At 38.2% G+C, this 23,458-nt stretch overlaps 1 protein-coding gene across 4 annotated transcripts in view; it reads right to left on the bottom strand.

The window, feature by feature from the left end:
* The window catches only part of LOC150078561 (uncharacterized), a 773,569-nt gene that overhangs the window by 667,460 nt on the left and 82,651 nt on the right, over nucleotides 1-23,458 (bottom strand). For all 4 annotated transcript variants that reach the window (XM_090385507.1, XM_090385508.1, XM_090385509.1 and 1 more), the window contains exons 2-3: nucleotides 23,139-23,196; nucleotides 14,960-15,028 (exon numbers count right to left, since the gene is read on the bottom strand). In XM_090385507.1, coding sequence (XP_090241633.1) covers nucleotides 14,960-15,028; nucleotides 23,139-23,165 — 96 coding nt within the window. In that variant the 5' untranslated portion in view covers nucleotides 23,166-23,196. The remainder of the gene's footprint in view (nucleotides 1-14,959; nucleotides 15,029-23,138; nucleotides 23,197-23,458) is intronic.

Genomic DNA, 23,458 nt, shown 5'->3' on the forward strand with positions numbered 1-23,458 from the left:
AGCGATTGCTTCTAAAGTTGTTTGCAGTGGGAGAGATCTGAAAGGAGTTTAGTAGCAATGCTACACCTCCGTGTGCTGTATTAGAGTCGTTCCTATCCTTTCTAAGCATTATATGATGTTTTATGCTCATACATATTTTAGAGGTCAGGTTTGTTTCCTGTGGACAAAGAACAGCACGCTTATATTTGATAATTAAGTCATAAACATTGTCTAAGTTAGCTCGGAGTCCGTGACAATTCCATTGAATGATTCTATGCATTATTGAGGATTATCAGGTGTCTGCTTGTTTTGGGATGTGGATTGTTTACACCTGTCTAGTCTTGTTTTTTCCCTTTTTGGGAAATTTGGTCTAGTGACATCCATGTCTTCCTCTTCTGCGTGAAGTTCAAGAAGTGGTTCATCTCAGTGTGAATTTCCAGCTATGTCCATGGTATCAGTACTGAATTTTTGATTATTTCTTTCAGAGCTTGTTTGATTAACTGACTATTGTACAGAATTTTTATCTGGCGGTATTGTCAATGGTGTATTTACCGAATGAGTTGATTGCTGTTGGGTAGTGTAGAGAGGACCAACCTTGCCCAATGAGAAATTGAGATGCTTGGCAGAACTGAACAATCTGTTTGTACTGTTATGGATCGCTGTTTTTTTAAAACTGAAGAATAAGATGGCAATTTATTTGAAATTGAAAAATGTCTTTTTGCTTCTTGATATGGCACCTTGTGTTCCCATTTTGTACTTTTCTATATTCTTTTCTGTCTGCCACTGAATGCACTCCTTTGAAAATGCTGAATGATTTCCATTGTAGTTCGGGCAGCATTGCATTTCATTGGTGCAGTCTGTGTGAACATGCTCTTTCGAACCACAGGAGGCACAGGTGGTTACACCCCTGCAGACTGCTTGAGCGTCCAAATTTTTGGCATTTAAAACACCAGACTAGGTTTGGAATATAAGGTCGAATTTTGCACCTTAAATATCCAGCTTTAACAGTTGTTGATAAAATTGGTGTTTTAAATGTAAGAATGACCATTCGATAGGAGTAAGAACCCCATCTTTCTTAATAACTATCCTTTTGGTATTTATTACATTTTGATCGCCTAATTCCTGAACGATCTCCTCCTCAGATACATTAAGGCAATCCCATTTGGCTATTACCCCTTTAGAGAGTTTAGGGTGGCATGCGGGGTAATCTTTGTGGGAATTCCACCAAAAGTCGATGTTTTTAAGTCTTTTGGAGTGCTTATTCTCACTCATCTCTACTCTCCAGATTTTAATCTCCGAACCATTTTTGGAGGGCCCGCCACATTAAAAATGGGGAGAACTTACTCAAAGGATTATCAGTTAAAGAATGCAGTATCAGAAAAAGAGGAGCAGGGGTTTCTGTTCCTTCATTTTTCTGCCGTTTTGCATTACATGCATTTAAGTCATCTCGGTTTGAGAGATCTGGATCATGTTATTTGTTGTTATTTGGTTTTTAGGAGCATCAGCAACTAGGGCCAAATTGCTCCAGGGATATGCAGTGGTCATTCCCTGACCTTTCCACATCCTCCGTATTTGGTGGTCATGGGCTCGAACCCCGGTCTAATCAATCTGGATCATGAGATCCGTAAGTGGCATGTGATATTTATGTCCACCTTTGCTCCTTTTTGTCCTGGGAGAGTGGTTTTCTTCTCCCAAGTTACCAGCCCCGCCACGTGGAGGCAGGAGCGGTGCCGCCAGTGACCAAGCGGTTTAAAAAATTAGTTTAGGTTAGTACGGATTATATAAATATATATACAAGGAAAGAACGGTATATTTCCTTTCTAGATTCTACTTCAAAGCTTTTAAGTAAAGAATCACTTATGAAAAACAGGAAGAATAGAGACACTGGAAAATAAATATAACTAATCTGCTGAGAAAGAGCACTCTATGTATCACACAAAATATCGCTTGGCACTTGGGGCCAAGCTTGGTGGTGGATGGGATCAAGCCATCGAAGGATGCTATTCCTGGCAGACGAATACACTTGACAAACATCTAATTTTGACCGCACAAGTGCACGATACAAACAGAGTAACATGCACCAGACTGCATTCCAACATGAAGAAGGTTCAGTCCTCTCGGGCATTTAGTGCATAGAAGATGGATATGATGGAGAAAATTCAGCTTTCTGTCAAATACGAGTCCCAAGAATTTTGTTTCCACCACTACTGGAATGGTACTTTATCTCAATTGAGATTCGGGGTGAAGATTAGGCTTGCGGCAAAAATGGACACAAACAGTCTTCTCTGATGAGAACCTGAAACCATTGGCCTTTGCCCAGGAGTTATGATGATCAATGGCTTGTTGTAGGTGTCTCTCTATAATTCTCATGTTGCATGACTGGGTAAAAATGCTGAAACAATCAAAATACAGTGCATTGTTTATGGTAGGAGGAAGTTGTTTGGTAATAGAGTTAAATTTTAATGGCAAAAAGCATAACACTTAAGACAGATCCTTGCGATACTCCTTCCTCTTGGCAAAAGGGCCAGGAAAGGGTGGATCCCACTCGAACTTTGAAGAGAAGAAAAGATATAAAGTTTTTAATAAAAACAGGAAGATGTCCTCTAAGACCAAAGTTGTAAATATCTTATATAAAGTGTCATACACTTTTTCCATATCAAAGAAGATTGACACCAGGTGCTCTCTTTTAAGGAAAGCATCTGAAATAGATGTTTCCATTCTAATTAAGTGGTCCAAAGTGGACCTATTCTTTTGGAAGCTGCATTGATTTCAAGAGAGAAGGTCATTTGATTCTAAGTACCATAAAAGGCGAGCATTGACCATTCTCTCCAATAATTTACACAAGCAGCTAGTCAGAGTGATAGGGTGGTAAGTTGCTGGAAGTTTAGGATCCTTGCCCGGTTTAGCAAAAGCAATTGCCTTGGGCCAGCGTCCAGGAGTTGCTCTTCTTCTGTTTTGTACAGGAAGAGCAGATGGTCCATGGATTTTGCTAAAAGGTGTTTGATCATTTCATAATGGATGTCATCTGGTCAAACAGCAGTAGCTATTGTGAAGGCAAGTGCTGTTTTTAACTCACAGATGGTAAAAGGTCCATTATATGGGTGGCAGCCCATTGATGTAAAATTATGGGGCTGTTTTTCAGGTTTGTGTTTAAGGACCAGAAATTCAGGGGAGTAAGATGACGTTGCTGAGACATGGCAAATGTTTCCCTAAAAGCATTAGCTATTGCAATAGAGTCTACAAAAGTATATCCATTATGTTACAGGACCGACGAGGGTGTGCATTGTACTTTCCTTTCATTTTCTGTACTTTTTCCAAGACTACCTTAGATCTGGTCGCCTGGTTAATAGACTATGTAAAATGGATCCAGGATTATTTATTGCTCTGACATCTGATAAAACGTGCTTTAGCACGTGCACGTTTAAAAGCTATTAAATTGGCTGTGGTAAGATATCGGCAGAATATCCCCCATGCTTTATTTTGCACCTTTTTTTGCTGCTGTGCATTGTGGATTCCACCGTGGTTTGGGAAATAGTTTCCATTTCCCAAACCATGGGTAGACATTTTTGGAATTGATTGCAGCTGCTTGTACGGTACTTCCTGTAATGTACATGACTGCATCACTGATAGGCTCATGACTGACTGTAATGATGTCAAAATTTGCCAGATCTTGAAAGGCATTCCAGTCAGCCTGATCAATCTTCACCGTGGTAGCCTAAAAGGAAGACTCGGTCTACCATTGTGCAAGCAGATTATCACGAGGAAGTGATCACTTCCATACAGGTTTTCCTCCACTTCCCAGGTAAGAGAAGAGAGGAGTGAAGGGGAGCAGATAGAAAGATCAATGGCACAAAACATACGGGTAGGCATATGGAAAAAGGTATTTGTTCCCACATTTAAAAGGGAGATCATTGTCCGTGAGCACAGGCTCAATGACTCGTCCCCTTCCATTGATGTTAGCACTACCCCACACGGTGTTATGTCCACTGAAATCCCCCCAGAAGTAGGAAGGGGGGAGGCAACTACATTACAAGGTCATCAAGGTCTTTATGGGAGATGTCAGCCCAGGTGGCAAATATATAGAGCAGACAGTTAGTAAAACCCCACCGTAACTCAAATTGCTACAGCCTCTATGCTGGTTGTAAGTGGCAGAGACTGAAATGGGGTGTGGTTGCCCAAGAGGATTGCGACTCCTCCATGAGCAGGGCCATCCCCAATTCTATCCTTTCAAATAATAGTAACATTATGCATTCTGGGGTCATCATTTGCCTCCTGTAAGCAAAAGCAAGATGGTTTGTGCTTTTGCAGGAGTGACTTGATATCTTTTGCATTTTGCCAGAATCCGTGACAATTCCACTGTAGGAATTTAGCTATTATGTGGGCTTGGTGGATCCGTCAGTCGGCTCCCGAAGTGCTGAGGACTTACTTTTATCAGTCTTGGATTTTCCCTTTTGGGGAAGTATGGTTGCTGTCTTGTGTCTATTTCCTCCTCTGCAAAGAGTTTCAAGACTGCGTCATCAGGTACCTCCTTCGTTTCTACATCCATTTTTTTCTTGAATTGCCTTTGACGGTTGAGTTTTCTGTACTGTTACTTTTTCGTTTGATTTTGGTAATGCTGGAGCAGAAGGAGGAACTGATATTGGAGTGGCAACTGACTGAGATTTGTGCTGGTTTTTTCTGAGCTCAGTAAATAGCGAGCAACAGGTGTAAATGACGCTTTCGGTGGTATGATAATTTCCGTTTTAATTCCAATTGAACATTTTTTGGCCACCTTTTCTCCGTATGTTGCCTTACTGCTATTTACTGGTTTAACTGCTTTTCTGGCCTCCGGGTATGAAATATTTAGCTTTGCTTTTAGTCTTTGAATTTCCTTTTCTTCATTCCACCTCTGGCATGCTCTAGGGTAGGCAGGGTGCTTGCCTTAGCAATTAGTGCAGGTGGGTTTTGAAGCCTTACATGATGTCATTTCATGGTCTTTTGAACAGTGAATGCAAGCAAGAGCACCACAGCAGGCCATTTGTGAATGTGCATATTTCTGGCACTTGAAGCACCTTAACAAGTTTGGAAAATTTTGATGTATTGTGTAGTTCAGATAACCAGCTTTTATCTCATTAAGTGACTTAGGTGTATTAAATGTAAGGATGATATTTCTAGTTGGGACTAGATTCCCATCCTTACATACAAACATTTGCTTTGCAGCTGTCCTTGTGATTTTAGTTCAGAACAGATCTCCTCTTCAGACACTTTAAGAAGATCCCATTCAGAGATCACATCTCGGGATGAACTGAGTGTGGGGTGTTACTGTAACTGGCATTCCCCCAATGGTTGTTGCTCTGAGGAGTTGTTCAGAGTGTTTGTCACACTTCGTTTCAATGAGGATATCTCCAGGATGTAGCCATTTAACCAATTTACGGGACCTGCCAACCCTTCCAAACACTTCTGGATAAAGAAGGGTGACATTTTCCACACTGGTTTTCTCCAATAGAGTGGATTATCAGGTACCTTGACGTAGGACCTGATATTGTTTTAGTTCTGGGTCTCTTTGCTGAAGTGGTGGTGTCTGCATCTGTCACTGACTTCTGGTAGGGACCATGTTCGGGTCCCAGAAGAAAAATTTTGAGTATTAGGATTCGTGAAGTTTTTAGTTTTATTCAGTGCGCAGACTTCCAACCAGTCACGGAGCCAAGCCCAAAGGACGCCCACTACCCAGCAAGCAACAAATGCACAACAAAAGCAGTGGGACGCCGAGTGCATTTGTTGACACTATACACTATACAGACACTATACCCGCACTGCCCCCAGCCTGAATCCTGTCCCTTGGACCATAAGGATAGTATTAGTATTAGTAACGGCCGCATGGTGCAAGAAAGCCTATGGCTTATGCTGCACCAGCCAAAAAAAAAAAAAAAAAAAAATCCGAACAAAACAATGATAAAAAAAAAAAAAAAAAATAATAATAAATAAATAACTAAATAATAATAATTAATAAATAAAAAAAAAATAAAATAAAAAGGAAATTAAACCTATCATCCTATGTGCTTCCCTTACCCGAAAGTACTATCCAGATGACCTTTGAATTTCCCCAAACTGTCGGCCTCTACCACCCATGAAGGCAACTTATTCCAGTAATTTATAACTCGCTGGCTAAAATAGAACTTCCTGCAATCCAATCTAAACATTTCCCCCCGTAACTTGAATTTATGTCCCCTAGTTCTAGCATCATTTATAATCTTGAAAATTTTGTCCTCATTCATTTTACTGATGCCTCTCAGAGCCTTAAACACCTCAATCAAATCTCCTCTAAGGTGTCTAGTTTCCAAACTCTGCAACCCACATATTCGAAGTCTTTCTTCATAAGGACGCCCTTTTGCCGATCTCACCAGGCGAGTTACCCTTCTTTGCACCCTTTCAAGAAGCTCGATGTCTTTCTTCAGGTGCGGTCTCCATACTTGAACACAGTATTCCAAGTGTGGTCTAACATAAGCCTTATATAATGGGATTATCACGTCCCTATCTCTACTTGCAAAAGTTCGATAGATCATCGATAGGACACCATGGGCCTTCCTTGCAACCTGTTTACAATGCTCAGAGAATTTCATGTCATGATAGGGGCATGACATTGATGCAGTTGATAACATTGATGCAGTTGACCCTTGCAGGCGAACCTACTAGCTGACTGATCCTGGTCGAGCCATCCAGGACCACACGTCTTGTCGCAGCAGGGGCCAAAGTGGTGTGTTGAAGATGGACCCCTCAACCACTAGGATCTCCGTTTCCTAGTTTCCACAGGTCACAGTGCACGATAAACACACCGGATTCCTACGGTGTTAGCCTAGAAACCTAGGCTGTGGGCATTAGATCCCAGTGATGCTAACCTGGAAGACCAGCAGTGTCACTGGGAGGTCTCATCAACACATACAAGTGCCCACGTCGAGGGGATTCTTCTTGCTTGGATGACTTTTGTTCATGTAACTTTTGAACAATTTCTTCCTTTAATACAGTTGATAAGTCCCATTCTGAAAAGTTAGGGTGGCATGGGGAGAAACTTTTAGTGGGTGTCTGCCAAAGTTAGTCAAGCTTTAATAGTTTTGCAGGATGTAAAGATTGAGTAGTCTCTATCAGATCGCCAGACTGGAGTTACCTTATTGATTTCGGTAAACCTGCAGCAGACAATGCATTTCTGAACAAGTAAAGGAGATAATTTACTTAGGGGCTGGTCTGATAGAGAGGTGCAAAATGAGGAATGCTGGTATCTTTAGGGTTGTTTTCAACCTTATAGGTTGAGAAAAGTCATTTTCTGTGTCATTTGTTTCTAGGTTTGAGCTCCACAGTGCTAAAGGTGGAAATATATTGTTATCCATTTTTGCTCCTTTCAGACCTGGGAGAGTGGATTTCTTCTCCAGGTTTCTGCCTGGCATGGGAAGGCAGGAGAAGTGCTGCTAGAGCGACCAATAAAAGTTTGTGTATTAGTTTAAAGGAAATACAAAAAAGAAAGGTGGCTTTCCTTTTGGAAACTTAAAATTTTTTTAGGGATTGCTATGCAGAAGTGTATCAAATTCTAACAGGAAGCTGAATGATTTTGTGATAACTGAGAAAGTGAAGAGAAATTGTGAATCTAAATGTAAAAAAAAAACGACACCTGGAGTGGATTGGCTCTATCCAATTACATTAAATGTGGCAGCAAAAGAAATAAGATAACCTTTATGAGAGCATCCTTTGATCTGGGGAAGGTCCCTATGGACAGATGAGCAAATGTATCCCCAATTCACAATGGGAGTACAAGGAGTGACATGAGTAATTACAGACCTGTCAGCGTGGCTTCTGATCCAGCAAAAATAATGGAGTTACTTTAAAAAAGTAATGCAGGGAATCTAGAGAAAAATTCAGTACAGCGTAGTCACAACAATAATTTGTTAATGAGAAATCTTATTTGAACAATCTGATTGCCAATGAAGGTAGCAACCTTACAAGCAAATTAATGTTTTTTGATTTCCAGCCATTGCAGTAATCTTATAAGGAGGATACAAAACTGTTAAAGTCAAAGGATTTTGAGCTGTTGTTGTTGTTATTTGAAGCATTAGCAACTAAGGCCATATTGCTCCGGGGATATGCAGTGATCATTCCCTGACCTTTCCGCATCCTCCAATTTTGGTGGCTCACAGGCTCGAACCCCGGTCTAATCAAGAAGCACGTGCTACGCACTACTGCTCCTGCCCACCTGGCTATGGATTTTGAGCTCTTGGAAACAGAAGTTATTTTGGAAAATTTTGCCATATTTTTTTTGACATAATTAATATACTTAATTGTGTTTAATAAGTAGTTTAATAGCTTTTAGTCACATTTGTTAGCTTAATTTGAAATTTAGCTAGAGTTTTTTTAAGTTAGGAGTTAATATTTGTATAGCTATTATATAGGAGATTTGGCATGAATCACATAAATAGTAGTGGGTCTGGGCTTTATATAAGGGCAGATTTAATCTTCTTAAAATTTCATTACCTTTTTCAGGCCACCCTTCATTTGGTTTGTACTTTGATAGTATGATTTACCTACAAGAATACCGGATAATCCTAATCATACAGCCAATACGCTTGATCTTTTTCTCACAAACAACTCTTCTAAGTACACAGTCGAAGTGAGAGGTCCTTTAGGCACATCAGATCACAACTTTGTTGATTGTCTCTTCTCCAATGGAACCTTTATCTCATGGCTATTCCCAACCTCGTGTTGTTTGGCATTACAAGAATGCAAAATGGGATGACCTGCGAGACTTCTTTTCTTCTTTTCCTTGGTCGGATTACTGTTTCAAAACTTCTGATGTCAATGATTGCTCAGATCGTATCAGTGAAATTATTCTTGCAGGAATGGAATCCTTTATCCCACACTCCACTTTAAAATCTCGTCCTTTATCTAAACCTTGGTTCTCCAATAAATGTGCTAAGGCTGTTCAAGAGAAGAATGTTGCATATCGTAATTGGCTTGTTTCTAATTCTCCAGTTTCATTTTCTGCCTATACCAAAGCTCGCGAAAATTGTAAAGCAGTTATTAAACAGTCCAAACTAAAGTTTGAACAGGTTAAGAGTAGAAAACTTGCTTCTTGCCCTAATGGTAGCCAAGCATTCTGGTCTCTTGCCAAAGCTATTGGCAGCAACTTTTGCCCATCTCTGCTCCCACCTCTGTCCAAACCAGATGATTCTGTTGCCACTTCAGCCAAGGATAAAGCTGACCTGCTAGCATCCCATTTTTCTTCCAACTCATGTATTAATGATCTTGGTAAAACACCTCCCACCATTCCCAACACGCTCCATTCAATGCCTCCTGTGGTCTTCCGTCAAAAGGATGTCAGAAGGATTTTGACGAATCTTGATGCTAAGAAAGCTCCAGGTCCCGATGGTATTTCTCCACTTGTTCTCAAAACCTGTGCTCCTGAACTTACTCCTATTCTTTGCCGCCTTTTTTCACTTTCTTATTCCAAAGGTGTTTTTCCTTCTGCTTGGAAATTTGCTCATATCCAGCCAGTTCCTAAAAAGGGTGACAAATCCCTCCCATCCAATTATTGTCCCATTGCAATTACTTCTACTCTTTCTAAAGTAATGGAGAAATCAATTAACCGCCAACTCTTAAACTACCTAGAAACCTTCTTTCTGTTCAACGATCGCCAGTATGGATTCCGTCAGTGTCAATCCACTGGTCATATTCTCCTTATGTTACTCCTTATATTCTCCTTATTGAATTAATCCATTTATGGATTAATTCAATGGAAAGGGTCGGGGAAACACAAGTAGTTGCTCTTGACACCTCAAAGGCTTTCGATCGTGTTTGGCATAAAGGTCTTCTAAACAAGCTTCCATCTTATGGTTTGCCAACTGTTTTTAGAAATTGGTTATCCAGTTTTCTCTCATTGCTCACTGAGGATGATGGTAGATGGCTCTCTGTCTTCTAACTTCTCCACTAATATCGGTGTACCCCAAGGTTCAGTTCTTTTCCCCACTCTTTTCCTCTTGTATATTAATGACCTTCTTCCATTGACTGGAAATGCTATCCATAGTTTTGCCGATGATAGCACATTGCATTCCACTTTCCATTTTGAGAAACCTTGTCCTGCTCAATCAGCTTCAACTTCTCGAAAATCTGCTACCAATTCCTTAAATGCCGATCTTCAGGTGGGGCAAAGACAACTTAGTTGATTTCAATCCTTCTAAAACTCAGTCTTGTCTTATATCTCGCAAAAAAGGATTCTTCTGCTCCTATGCTTATCTTTAGTGACACTCCGATTTCTAGGCAAAATGACATATCTCTTTTGGGGATTACCCTGACTTCTAATCTCTCTTGTCACAAGTACATTACAAATATTGCTTTCTCTGCATCTAAAAAACATGGTTTTCTCTTTCGCTCTCAGCATTACTTTTCTTCCAAACAGCTGCTCACTCTGTATAAATCACAAATCAGCCCAGCCATTGAATATTGTTCCCACATCTGGGGTGGTGCCCCCAAAATCTCTCTCAGGCTTCTTGATTCCATTCAGAAGAGGACAGTTAGGTTAATTAATGATTCATCTCTAACAGAGTCTCTCTCATAGACGTACTGTTTCTGCTGCATGCCTCTTCTACAGATACTTCCATGGGCACTGTTCTTCTGAATTGGCTTCTATAATTCCAGCTCTCTCTTTCAAAACGGTCCGAACACATGCCGCCACCAGCCAACGTCCATTTGCTGTCCAACTTCAAACTCACAGAACCAACTTTTCATCTTCCTTGTTTATTCATTCAACTGCCCTTTTCTGGAACAACCTTCCTTCATACATATTTCCTCAAAATTACAGTCTACAGAATGTAAGTCCAATGTCAACAAATATCTTATTTTGTCTCCTCAACCTCCAACCCAAGCATGGTACTACGTACTATAGGTTCTAATACCTTTCGTGTTTGGAGTTTACATAAAAAAAAAATATATATATATATATCATTACCGCCAAGTCTACAGTCCTTAAGGTTATTAAATAATGTATCGTAGTTCTTAATCCCAAATTGTATTGCCAGTCTAAAGGGTTTTATAATGCTATACATATGAGTGGCCAAGGATGAAAATGCCAAGTTTCTACTCTTTTCTATTACTAGGAAACAATAGTCAGAATAGGAAATCCGGTCTTATGTAATCTTACCTGACCAAAAAGTGCAGGAATATTGTGTGTTCTGGCCTTCAATTCCTTTAACTGATCCATAGTAATGTAGTCGTTTTTTAAATACGTTGTCAACATTTTAATGTATTGATTGACCAAATTGGTAAATAGTGCTGGGTCTACTTCAAGATAAGTGGAGGTATCTGAAACGACTGAATCTAACTTATTAATATAATCATGTTTATCAAGTATTACAACTGTATCTCCTTTATCTGCCCTCTGTATAATAATTTCTTTATTTTCCCAAAGTTCACATAAAGCTGAACTGTCATGTGTATTCAATTTAGGAAGTTGCATTTCTTTTATGTTATTCACCACGTGGTTAACTTGTTAAATAAATAAATCTTTTTGTGGAACATTATGAAGTCCAAATTCAATATCAATTACGCACTGTTTTTTAGGTAGTTTTCGAAGTGGTAAATTATAATTTAATCCTTTGGATAAAAATGAAATCTGGTCCTGTGATAGTGTATACAAGGAAAGATTTGTAACCTGTTGATATGTTGGTTCATTCAATATTGGGAAAGGGGGGTGTTCGTGAACTAGCTGACTTATTCTGTGGTAGCACGTTGTGTGTATGTGGGGTGGGTCGTCACCCAACTCGTATGTACATGTTCGCAAGCCCACAACAATGTGTTAGAATTTGCATGAACGTGTTTTGACCCTCCCGATAATGTATTCAATTTGTTAATGTGTCTGGTTTTTTTTTTTTTTTTTTTATTTCTGAGGCTTGTGCTTCACGTCGCAAATCTATGGAGGTCTTCACAATACAGACCAATCGCTGGAATGTAGATAATTTTTTAATTTGTCACGAAGTTTCCTAACCTGGGAAAGGTATTTTCATTTATTAGAATACCAAGATCTTAAGGCAAGTTTAACTATATTACGCGATGTGGCAAGTGCTAGTTGCTTTATGCCCGAAATTTTATGATTTAAATTGACCCTGGCAAACCTCAGAAAGATGTTGTTTTGAAACCAATATTTTAGAAAAGAAATATGGTAACTCTGGGTCGAGTAACTTTCAGCTTGTAATTTTTTTCAGCTTGGTGCAAAATTACATTAGATTACCACTAAGATACTTGGCCCAAAGTTACCATATTTCTTTTCTAAAATATTTCCTTCAATATTTTAGCCTTTAATATTATATTGCCTTGCTACAATAAACCGAATTAGGGTACAAGCTAGGGATAGGATACAAAATACTACATCAACCAACAATCGTAATATTAAAAAATACTTTATTTCTGTCCCATATGTTGAACAGTGGCACAAACAGCTTAACAGATTCTTTAAAGATACCGAATTTAAAATTGTTGCCAGGCCAATACGGAAACTACACACTATACTGAAAAATCGCTCAGTCTTTTCCTCATTTGCAACACAAATAAATGACCTGGTATACAACATTTCTTGCGGTGATTGCAACTTGCCGTACCAAGGTTTACATGTTTTCCGCTGAATTTTCGTGTTAATCAACATGCAGCCTCAGTTCGTGCTTATCATTCAGCAGCGTCAGAATTAGTCTTTCATGCCGTTAAAGAAAAACATACTTTTTTATTTAACGAGGCCAAAATACTTAGTGTCCAATGAAATTATACCAGACTATTAATTGCAGAAACTGTCAAAATTAAATTACATGAGAATTCTGTTAATGTTCGCCGGCCATTTCTAATCTCCGATTTTTGGGCTTTTATGTGCATGTGCGAAGACAAATAATCCCTATTTAAGTTTCATGCTCACCCCTATTCGGTAATTTTCGTTCCTGTGATCATGACATATGGTCAAAAAGCGTTGTCAGCTTCAGGAAGGAAAATCGTTTTGCAATTTTTCGTTAAATTTCTTTTAATTAATTTATTTAATTTTTAATTGTGTTCATTTGATTTTTAATTGTGTTCAATTGATTTTTAATTGTGTTCAATTGTTTTTTTACTGTACTGTAAGATTTTCGATTTTTTTCGTTTTAATTGCTGGAGAGTATCATACAGAAGTGTTCTACATATTATATTGAGGTAAACTTCTCTTATTATTTTACAAATTCGGTTTGTACGTACAAGAATATTACATAATATCTTACTACTGATCTCACACAGAACTCTTATGGTTTCATAAGAGTGCTGTGTGAGATCCATGGTGTTACAAATATCGAACGTGCCCACTTTTTTTTAAACAAATTTTTCTATTCCTTTTTTTGTACAGTTAATGTATTTTATGCTGTATTTAAAATAATTTCATTCCCTATGAGAAAGTAATGGCTTTTAAATGTTATTTCTTAGGCTTGTATAATTCTTGATTGTATTAAATTATACTGATAATTCAGAAATGATAGATACCCGCTGCTAAGTGGCTACCATTCTTACATGAGCAACTACAACTCAAAAAAATTTGTACAAGCATATATATCTCTAGGGAAACTGATGGCAAACACAAAGATATTAAATTCATTAACAGATAACCAATTATCTAAATATGAGGGGTGACTGTTTAATTTACAGACTGGTGCAAGATTTTGTTTACTGCACAAAATTTTCCATAGCTGCTGCTAGAGGCACTCTCCCTGATTGCTACCGAGCAGATTGTGTGTGCACACGGCAGTACTTGTCGAGCTAGTGTTGTGTGAAGAAAGATTTTTTAGCTGCGTGTCACTGACGATCATTTTGAAGCAAGTATCACGTCCGACATACAGACTGAAGAGCAATATGCGATTCATCATTGTGTCAGACAGGGCTTAAATGCATCAGAAACAATTAAAAGAGATGAATGAAGCATATGGTATTGAGTGTCTTGGTAGGACGTCCATATTTAAATGGCACAAGCAATTCGGTGAAGGCCAAGAGTCTGTTGCAGATGACCCAAGACCTGGTCAGCCTTCATCCCCAACAACTGAGCAAATCGCAAAAGCCCAGGAAATCTTGGATGAATACGGGCGAATTACACTTCATGAATTAGCTGTTAGAATATCCATTTCATATGGTAGTGTTCACAATATTGTGAAAGATCACCTGAAAATGTCACAAATCTGTGCCTGCTGGATTCCACACAATTTGACTCCAGAACAAAAACAGCAAAGAGTAGACTTGTGCAAAGAAATGCTCGATCGTTTTTAAACTCAGGGTCAAAACTAGCGACTTGTGATGAAACTTGGATTTTTCACTATGATCCAAAAACAAAACAACAGTCAAGTGAGTGGAGGCATTTTGATTCACCAAGACCCAAGAAATTGAGCTTCTTGTTCGGCTGACAAACAAATGGTTCTTGTGTTTTTTGACACAAAAGGCATTCTTGTTGCACATTTTGTGCCTCGTGGAACAACTGAATAAGAAAGCATACTCTGAGGTTCTCAGAGTACAACTTCACCACACCATTCATAAGAAATGTCAAAAACTTCTAGTGTGAAGTGGTTTCTCCATCAAGACAATGCCAGACCCCATATGACTAATACTGTGCAGCCAATGATCACTGCCATAGGTGCCGAGGTTTCGCACACCCCCCTTATTCACCAGACCTAGCCCCATATGATTTCTTCCTGTTTCCACAACTGAAGAAAGCTCTGAAAGGCAAGCTTCACATCCAACAATGATGTTTGCAGAGTCACAATAGAAGCACTTCACAGTCTTTTGAAAAATGGCTTGTAAGAAGCATTTAATGTGTGGGTACGATGGTGGAAAAAGTGTGTAAAGTTCAAGGAAGAGTATTTCGAGAAGGAGAAATCTCACAGAAGATTCAGATGATGACAATTAAGATAAGATCTTGCACCAGTCCACAAATTAAATGATCACCCTTTATATAATCTAAAATAATTCTTACTTGATATCCACATGTGCACGGGAAAAAATTTATGTCATCCATTTCTAGGGGTTCCATACACAACGGACACTAATGGACAGGGAAAAAAAATTAAAGCAATATTCATAAAGACAAAGTTAAAATTTCAGACAAAAATTTACCAAAGTTTTGTCTGAAGTTTGAAAGACTTCAGACAAAAATTTGAAAGTTTTTTCAGAGTGCATAAGTTTTCAAACTTATACACTCTGAAAAGAGATTTTATTACTTTAATTACTTACAATCCATTTCAGATTGCAGTGTGACCCCAAGAAGCAAATAGTATCATTTAAATCAAAGCAAATAGTATCATATCAAAGTTATAGGCATAGATAGTTATTGCAAGCATTCCGTGCTTAGCACTCTTGGAATCATAAAAACAGCATGCTAAGTGAATCTACGTTAAGTGTCGGAGATTTATCCATAGGTAACAATGTAAATTAAACAATTTTAACTAGTTGGCATGGCTGATGTTTCTGTCTGATTTTAACATGGCATCTCTCTATGCAGTAATATTAAATGTGGGAAAAGCATTTAAACTTTTAAATATAAACTTTAAACAGATAAATTATGCAAGTAAAAACATGTATATTGTACATAAAATTTTATGTAATGGCTTGCAATACTGTTAATTTTCAGTCTGAAAATTAACAGAATTGCAAAACCACTAAATTGTAGCATAAATCTAGCAATCTCCCAAATCCAGTCTTTGAAATTGTCCAAGTTATTAGTACCAGCTGACTCACTTGATCACTTTGAGGCCATTTAAAAAAGGAGAAGCAAGAAGTGATACTAGTTAAACAGTAAACTAAAATCAATCAGGCAGGCACAAAATACTCATAAACAATACATAAACTGTTTATGAGAACTGACTGTAAAATAAAACTAAGTTTAAAACAACACTACTGAGTTGCTTGGTTGGTTTAAAATTTTAATGGTGCATTAGCAGCAGTGGCTATTATGCACCAAGAAAAACTGAGTGGCCCTATTCCAGTTAGGAAACAACAGTTCCTAGAGAGGTTTTATAAAAAAAAAAAAAAAAAAAAAAAAAAAACACTTCAATTTATTTCAGTTAATTAGAACACCTGAGAGTAGGCGCCCTCTTTCCATTAACGCAGTGGGTAGGAAAATATACGAAGTGCATATTTTTGTAATATGCAGGAAATAGTGCCATGACTATCATTTTTCAGATTATTAGATTATTATTAATGCCAAATGATGCAAGAAAGGGTTAATATAGCATCAGCTAACACTTCATATTTCACCTATCCATATCCTCTAATAGTTTATTTAGTTTTTCTTCGAGAGAACTAAATAAGCTAAACTGTCTATTCAAAGTACCCACCTACAGAACATTAGATGGAAGTTTGTTCCAACAATCAAACACCCTGGCGGCAACCTTCCACAATCCTTCCTCAATTTGATTTTATACCCATACACGAGCAGGATAGTATGAGCAAGAGGAAGAATTCCATCAGCATTCAGCTTACTCAATTTATTCATAGCCTGATGATATATTAAGGAGTCCTTATGTGCTGTGATGTAATGACTAGATCGTAGATATAGCTTAGCTTAATTTTCAGAACTCACCTCTTATTAATCCGCTTAGTTTGTTGAAAGATTCACCACGTACATAGTAGTCATGAAATTTTTAGCAACTTAGAGAAATTATAAATTTAAAAATTACTAAATTATGAGCTTTAAAGATTTGCAATAGAATGGAAGGTGCACTTTCCTTTCTTAGAGGTGAGTGCTGAAAATTAAGCTAAGCTATATCTACGATCTAGCTTTATTCATAGCCTTAAACAACTCAATAAGATGTCACAAGTCTGTTTACAGATGCTGCAACTTGCAGCACTTGAGCCTTTCCTAGTATTGTGGATTGGTCACTTGCACAAGCAAAGCTTTTATAGATTTATAGGATGATTGTTTTCTACAAGAGAATGTTTGAGAGGCAACCAAAAGGACTAATAGTCTTGATCTGATTATCAGCAGTGATTATTCATGCATTAAAAATCAGAAGATAAAGGAACCACTAGGTGGTTCCTTTATATTCAATGATTTGGGATTTACTCAAAGATGTATCTACAATCAGGGGTAAAGGGAAGGGTTTTTGCTTTTGTGAAGGTAACTACAGTGGCCACGGCTAGTTTTTAAATTCTACAGTGGGATCAATTTATGATGTTACCAACAGCAAACTCTCAATGGGAAGCATTCAAGGAATTAATCTTGGAAGTTACTATGCTTTACATACCAAATAAAAAATACTCTCCGTGGTTTAGGCCTAAATGAATGTCAGATGAACTAATGAGACTTGTGGCAGAGAAGAAAATGCACGGGATGCATAAAAATTATCAGGCGATACAGAAGCCTATGGCAGATATTGGCTAGTCTGCAATCAAGTCACAAAGGAGGTTTTTTTTTTTTTTTTTTTTTTTTGATGAAAACCCCAAACACAAGATGTATTAGAACCTATAGTACAGTACTTAATACCGGGCATGGGTTGGAGGTTGAGAAGACGAAAGAAGATATTTGTTGACACTGAGTTGTATAGCACCTGGGGCTACCTGATCAATGGATAGAAGATTCTACATAATCTTTTTAAACTGCATGCATATAATACACCAGCAGACCATAAATAACAAAAGCTACATGTACAGTTATTTTCAGTGAATGACGAGTCAACTTTTCTTCTGTGTGTGTGTGGTATAATAAATAGCATTTAAATAGTTGGAGAGGAACAATTCAAAGATGTGTGTCATATGCAGTTTCCTGTCATGAGGTGATTGGTCCTTTCTTCTTTCATGAGAAGACAATCAGTATTGCTAATAATCTAGATATGTGCCAGCTATTTGCTGTATTATAGAATGGAACATCTGTAGCCAATTATTATTTTTTTTTTTCCTAACAAAATAATGCTCCTCCACAGTAAAAACAGGAAATTAGAGAATTCCTAGACAATACACCGATGAGCCAAAACATTATGACCAGTGAGTCATTATGCAAATCGAAGCAACTGCAGGTGAACTACTGCGCCTGCGCAGGTCGGGACACGGTATAAAAAACACCTGATACTGAGCTCCATTAATCAATGTTACTCTTGTTCTTCAGATGGGAAAGGCAGCAGACTTAAGCGAGCTTGACAAAGGTCAAATTGTAATGGCCAGACGACTAGGTCAGAGCATATCTGAAACAGCACAGCTGGTGGGGGTGCTCGTGGTTAGCCGTGGTTAGTACCTACCGAAAGTGAGCTGAGGAGGGAAAACCCACGAAATGTCAGCGAGGTGTTGGACGACCACGGCTCACTGATGCTCAAGGTGAGCAAAGGCTCTCCCGGATGGTACGTGGCAACAGAAGGTCAACTGTGGTGCAACTTACTAGTAATTGGAATGCTGGTGATGGGAGTAATGTGTCACAACACACAGTTGTTGTTGTTGTTGTTTGGTTTTTAGGAGCATTAGCAACTAAGGCCATATTGCTCCGGGATATGCGGTGGTCATTCCCTGACCTTTCCACATCCTCCGTATTTGGTGGTGACAGGCTCGAACCCCGGTCTAATCAAGAAGCGTGTGCTACGCACTGTTGCTCCTTCCCACCTGGCTACGGAGGCGCCCACAACACACAGTACATCGAACCCTGCTGAAAATGGGGTTGCGTAGCCACAGGCCGCTCCGAGTGCCCAAGCTAACCACAGTTCACTGGCAACAGCGTCTATAATGGGCACGCTAGCATCGAAACTAGACCTTCAGTGATTGGAAGAAGGTCTTCTAATGAATCACGTTTCCTGTTGCACCATGTGGACAGCCAGGTACATGTGTGTTGGTTACCGGGAGGTGATGGCGCCTGGATGCACCATGGGACGAAACCAAGCCGGTGGCGGCAGTGTCATGCTTTGGGCGATGTTCTGCTGAGATACCATGGGTCCAGTCATCCATGTGCCAGGCACTCTGACGTTTACCACCTACCTAAACATCATTGATGACCAGGTACATAGTCTTCCCCTCTGGTGGTGCCATCTTTCAGAAGGATAATGTGACATGCCACACCACACGGATTGTTCGAGACTGGTTCGCGGAACATGAGGAAGACTTCCAGGTATTGACCTGGCCTCCAAATTCCCCAGACATCAATCCCATCGAGCATCTGTGATTTGTGTTGGAACAGCAACTTCAATCTGCAGGATCAGAGTTGCTGTTCAGCCTTACTACCTTACAGGAGTTAAAGAATCTGCTGGTTACGTGTTGGTACCAGATACCACAAGACACATTTAGGATTCTTGTAGCGTCCATGCTTCTTCGGTGGGTACAAGCTGTTTTGGCTGCACGTGGAGGACCACATTATATTAGGTAGGTGGTCATAATGTTTTGGCTCATCAGTGTACACTTCAACACCTACAGACTGGAAAACGATGATTCATTCTGCCCTCCTCACCCCGACACAACTGCTCTTTTTTTTTTTACTTTCTTTTTTTTTCTGGAGTGCATCAAACAACAAGTACATCACACTAAATTAAAAAATGTGGATGAATTTTATGCACATAACAATGCAGTTGTTTCTTATGACACCACAGATGCTGGACAATGGTTGGTATGAAACTGAATATCATTTTCAACATCCTTCGGGCCACAAATCAAGCCCACTCAGAACCTATTAATGTTGGAAAAAATTTTGAGCTGTTCTTTCAAATAAAATAAACTTTCTCTTTATCTAGTTTATTCTTAATTTTTGTGTGGCCGTTGTAATATGGTGAATAACATATGTCCATCTTGTATTTTATTGGAGACTACCTGCTTTTCATATTCTCTGTTTCTCATAGTTTTTATAGCTATATATCACAGCTCCACTGGATACATCATGTTCTAACCTCATGAAAATTTTTAAAAATCAGTGAAGTGAACACCAAGCAAGGGAATTAGTTTTGTAAATGGTTTAATAGTTTTTTTAAAGTAATGTATTCAATTATTTTTAATTAATGTATTAATTTTTTTTTTTATCCCTTATAGAAAAAAAAAAAAACCTGGCAGAGTGTAAGATGGCTAAAATGAATTAATTATGCTACTTAATAATGATGAAAATAACTTAATAATGAAAACAATGCAATTATAAAAGTTGGTTTGTAACAGAACAAATTTTATGTATTTTCCCCACTGAAATGAATTAACATTTCATTTGAATTCCATTTTATGCTTTTTGACAAAACAAAAAAGATATTCATCTTTATCAGTGCTGTACAGAACAATAAGGAAGGGCAAAATTTTAGATATATCTATCATGGATGTCAGATGAATTAATGAGGCTCATGACAGAGAAGAAAAATGTATGGGATGCCTATAAATTATCAGGTGACACAGAAGCCTATGGCAGATATAAGCTTGTCTGTAATCAAGTCACAAAGGCGGTTAGGCAGGCGAAGGCAGATTACGAGAAATCTTTAGCAAAGGATGCAAAGAAAAACAGCAAAGAGTTCTTTACTTATGTAAACTCTAGAAGTAAAGAGATATATGTATCAGACTGGACCACTTAACATAGATGGGTTGACAATTGATGATCATGCTCAGGTAGCTGAAAAACTGAATGAGTATTTTGCATCTACATTCAAATGAGGAGTTATTCAATGAGGGCAATGCCAGAAGTCTATCAAACTCTAACAGAGAGCTAAGTGATTTTTTAATAACTGAGAGCAAACTGGAGGAGAAATTGAAGTTAAACATAAGGAAGGCACCTGGGAGGGACGGGATCTATCCAGTTATATTAAAGGAGAAAGAAGCAAAGGAAGTAAGCAAACCATTAGTCATAATTATGACAGCTTCCTTGAATTCAGATGAGGTCCCCATGAACTGAAGGTGTGCAAATGTATCACCAAAAGGTGACACAAGTAACTATAGACCTGTTAGTTTAACTTGTATTCCGGGAAAAATAATGGAGTCAGTGGATAAAGAAGCATTGCAGGATCATCTAGAAAAGACTACAATAATAGTTAAGACACAGCATGGGTTTGTTAAATGGAGGTCTTGTCTGACCAATTTGATTGGATACTATGATGTGGACAAGAAGGAACTGAATGTCAAAAATAATTTTGATATCATATACTTGGATTTCAGGGAAGCATTTGATACTATTGCACATGGAAGACTGCTGTACAAATTGGAAAGGTATGGCATTAAAGGTAAGCTGCTACAATGGATAAAGGGATGGTTGAGTGGGAGACAACAGAGAGTGGTAATCAATGGACACTGCTCTTCGTGGACAAATGTTATTAGTGGAGTTCCCCAGGGTTCGGTGCTGGGCCCATTGTTGTTTGGGTATTCATCAATGATATTGATGAAGGTATATCAGGATTAATGTCCAAGTTTGCAGATGATACAAAGGTTGGCAGGATTGTTAACGAGAGTAAATGCAGTATGCTACTCCAACTGGATCTAGATAAGTTGGGTAAATGGGCTGAGAAGTGGCAACTGAAGTTTAGCATTGACAAATGCAGGGTGCTGCATATGGATAGCAATAACCGAAGAGAAACGTACCAACTGTGTGGTACTACACACAGGGAAGTGGAAAGTGAAAAAGACCTGGGGGTAATTGTGCAGTCAAATATGAAGTTTGCTGAGTAGTGCAGACGGGCTGCCAGGGCGGGTCACAGAGTCTTGTCAATGATATATAGGAATTTTGCTAGCAGGGACGGGAGGTGATCATCCCGTTATATAAGACAATGGTCAAGCCACACCTAGAGTACTGTATACAGGTCTGGAGGCCTCTTTGTAGGAAGGATGTAGAGTTGCTAGAACAAGTACAAAGAAGGGCAACAAGATTGGTGAGGGGAACAAAGGGGTTATCTTACCAAAATAGGCTTAAATTCTGCAAACTGCAGTGCCTGAAGAGTAGGCACCTGTGATATGATCTGATTGAGGTGTATAAGGCCTTGAATGGGTTGAGGAAGCTGAATGCTGATGTGATTCTTCCTCTTGCTCAGATTAAGAACTTGAGGGGGCATAGATTCAAATTGAGGAAAGACAGTTATAGAATGGATGTGCAGAAATTTGCCTTTAGCCAGCGGGTGGTTGATTGGTGGAACAGACTTCCATCTTTTGTTGTGGAAGTTGATAGCCTAAATAAATTTAAGGCTGAGCTGGACAGGCATTTGGAATGAATGGAGGGTTGAAATATGAGGGGTTTTTTTGGCTGATAGATAGAAGTTTGAAATTATTAGCATTAGTAGAGGCATATGATGCAAGAAAGCAAGCTTATGCCTCTACTAATGCTAATTATTTCAAACTTCTATCTACTTCACAAACACCGGCTAACCAAGTTCATTTTGCATCAACACTATCCTCTATTCTTGTGGCAATGGCTGAAACTGAGGAGTTATGAATTTCTTCTGAACTTCTCTACATATGGAATGGCAGAAGTTTTATTTATTATTATTTATTATTTTTTTTTTATTATCATTCTGGAGTAAGTCTGATATCTGATACATTTGAAGAAACAACAGTCAATGCTAGATGTGAGTTTGCAAGCACACTGTTTGAAAGTATTTCATTCATTGATGAAACGTGATTTTATTTATTTTTTTGAATGCATTCAAAGAATGGTTTATCGGTTTTGGTGTAAAATATGTTTAGTGAAACATGCAGTTTTTTTTATTTATGATATCAAGTTAGATTAAGGATATTTAAAAAAAAGCAGTCTTCGAAGCAGCTTCAAATAATAAAAATCAACATCACAGTAATTAACTGGCCGGTGAATCATGTCAAAGTAGAGAGTGAACCACCATCAGAAAAGCATTAAGCCAACAAGAGCCAGGGAACAACTGAATTACATATAAACAAACTCCCTGCATAGCAGGCTGATTTTATTAAAATTAAGTACAAATATTTCAGAAAACTATACAATTATACTTGGCAAAAACCACAGAAAACATACTAAAAGAAAATCATATAACAGATCACATACATAGAATACACCATATTCTCCTATACAGTAAGATATAACATTCAAAGCTTCTAATCAGTTTCAGCCTCTGACTGAAATAAGGAAGAAAAATTATCTAGACCTGTAAAAGATTCACAATTTCAGGATATTTGGGGAAAGTGGAAACGTTAGCAAGTATGCAAATAGAGGAGGGTCTTTTTAATTTATTCTTGTAAAAAATAAGTCAAAAATAATTTACCTCCATGTTCTGTTCTTCACTTGTCATAATTCCTACAGGTAAGTAGAAATAGAAAATCCTGTAAAAAAATCATATCACTTATGAAAAACTTATGAAAATCCTGAAAAACAATTTAATTAAACACACACTGGAAATTATCAGCATTTAATCTCCATTTCAAAAAACTATTTTCTATATATGAATGCAATATATGCGACTCATTCACTTCATCAGATAAACCACAAGGTCAAATACAAATCACCTGATATATTTAAAAACCAACCAAGTGATTGCAAACAAGTTGAGTTATACATAAATATTCCTGGAAAAGTGTAATATCC

This window comes from Mastigoproctus giganteus, chromosome 11, assembly GCF_048544385.1.
Source record: "Mastigoproctus giganteus isolate SK-2022 chromosome 11, ASM4854438v1, whole genome shotgun sequence".
In the NCBI taxonomy this organism is placed as follows: Eukaryota; Metazoa; Arthropoda; class Arachnida; order Uropygi; family Thelyphonidae; genus Mastigoproctus; species Mastigoproctus giganteus.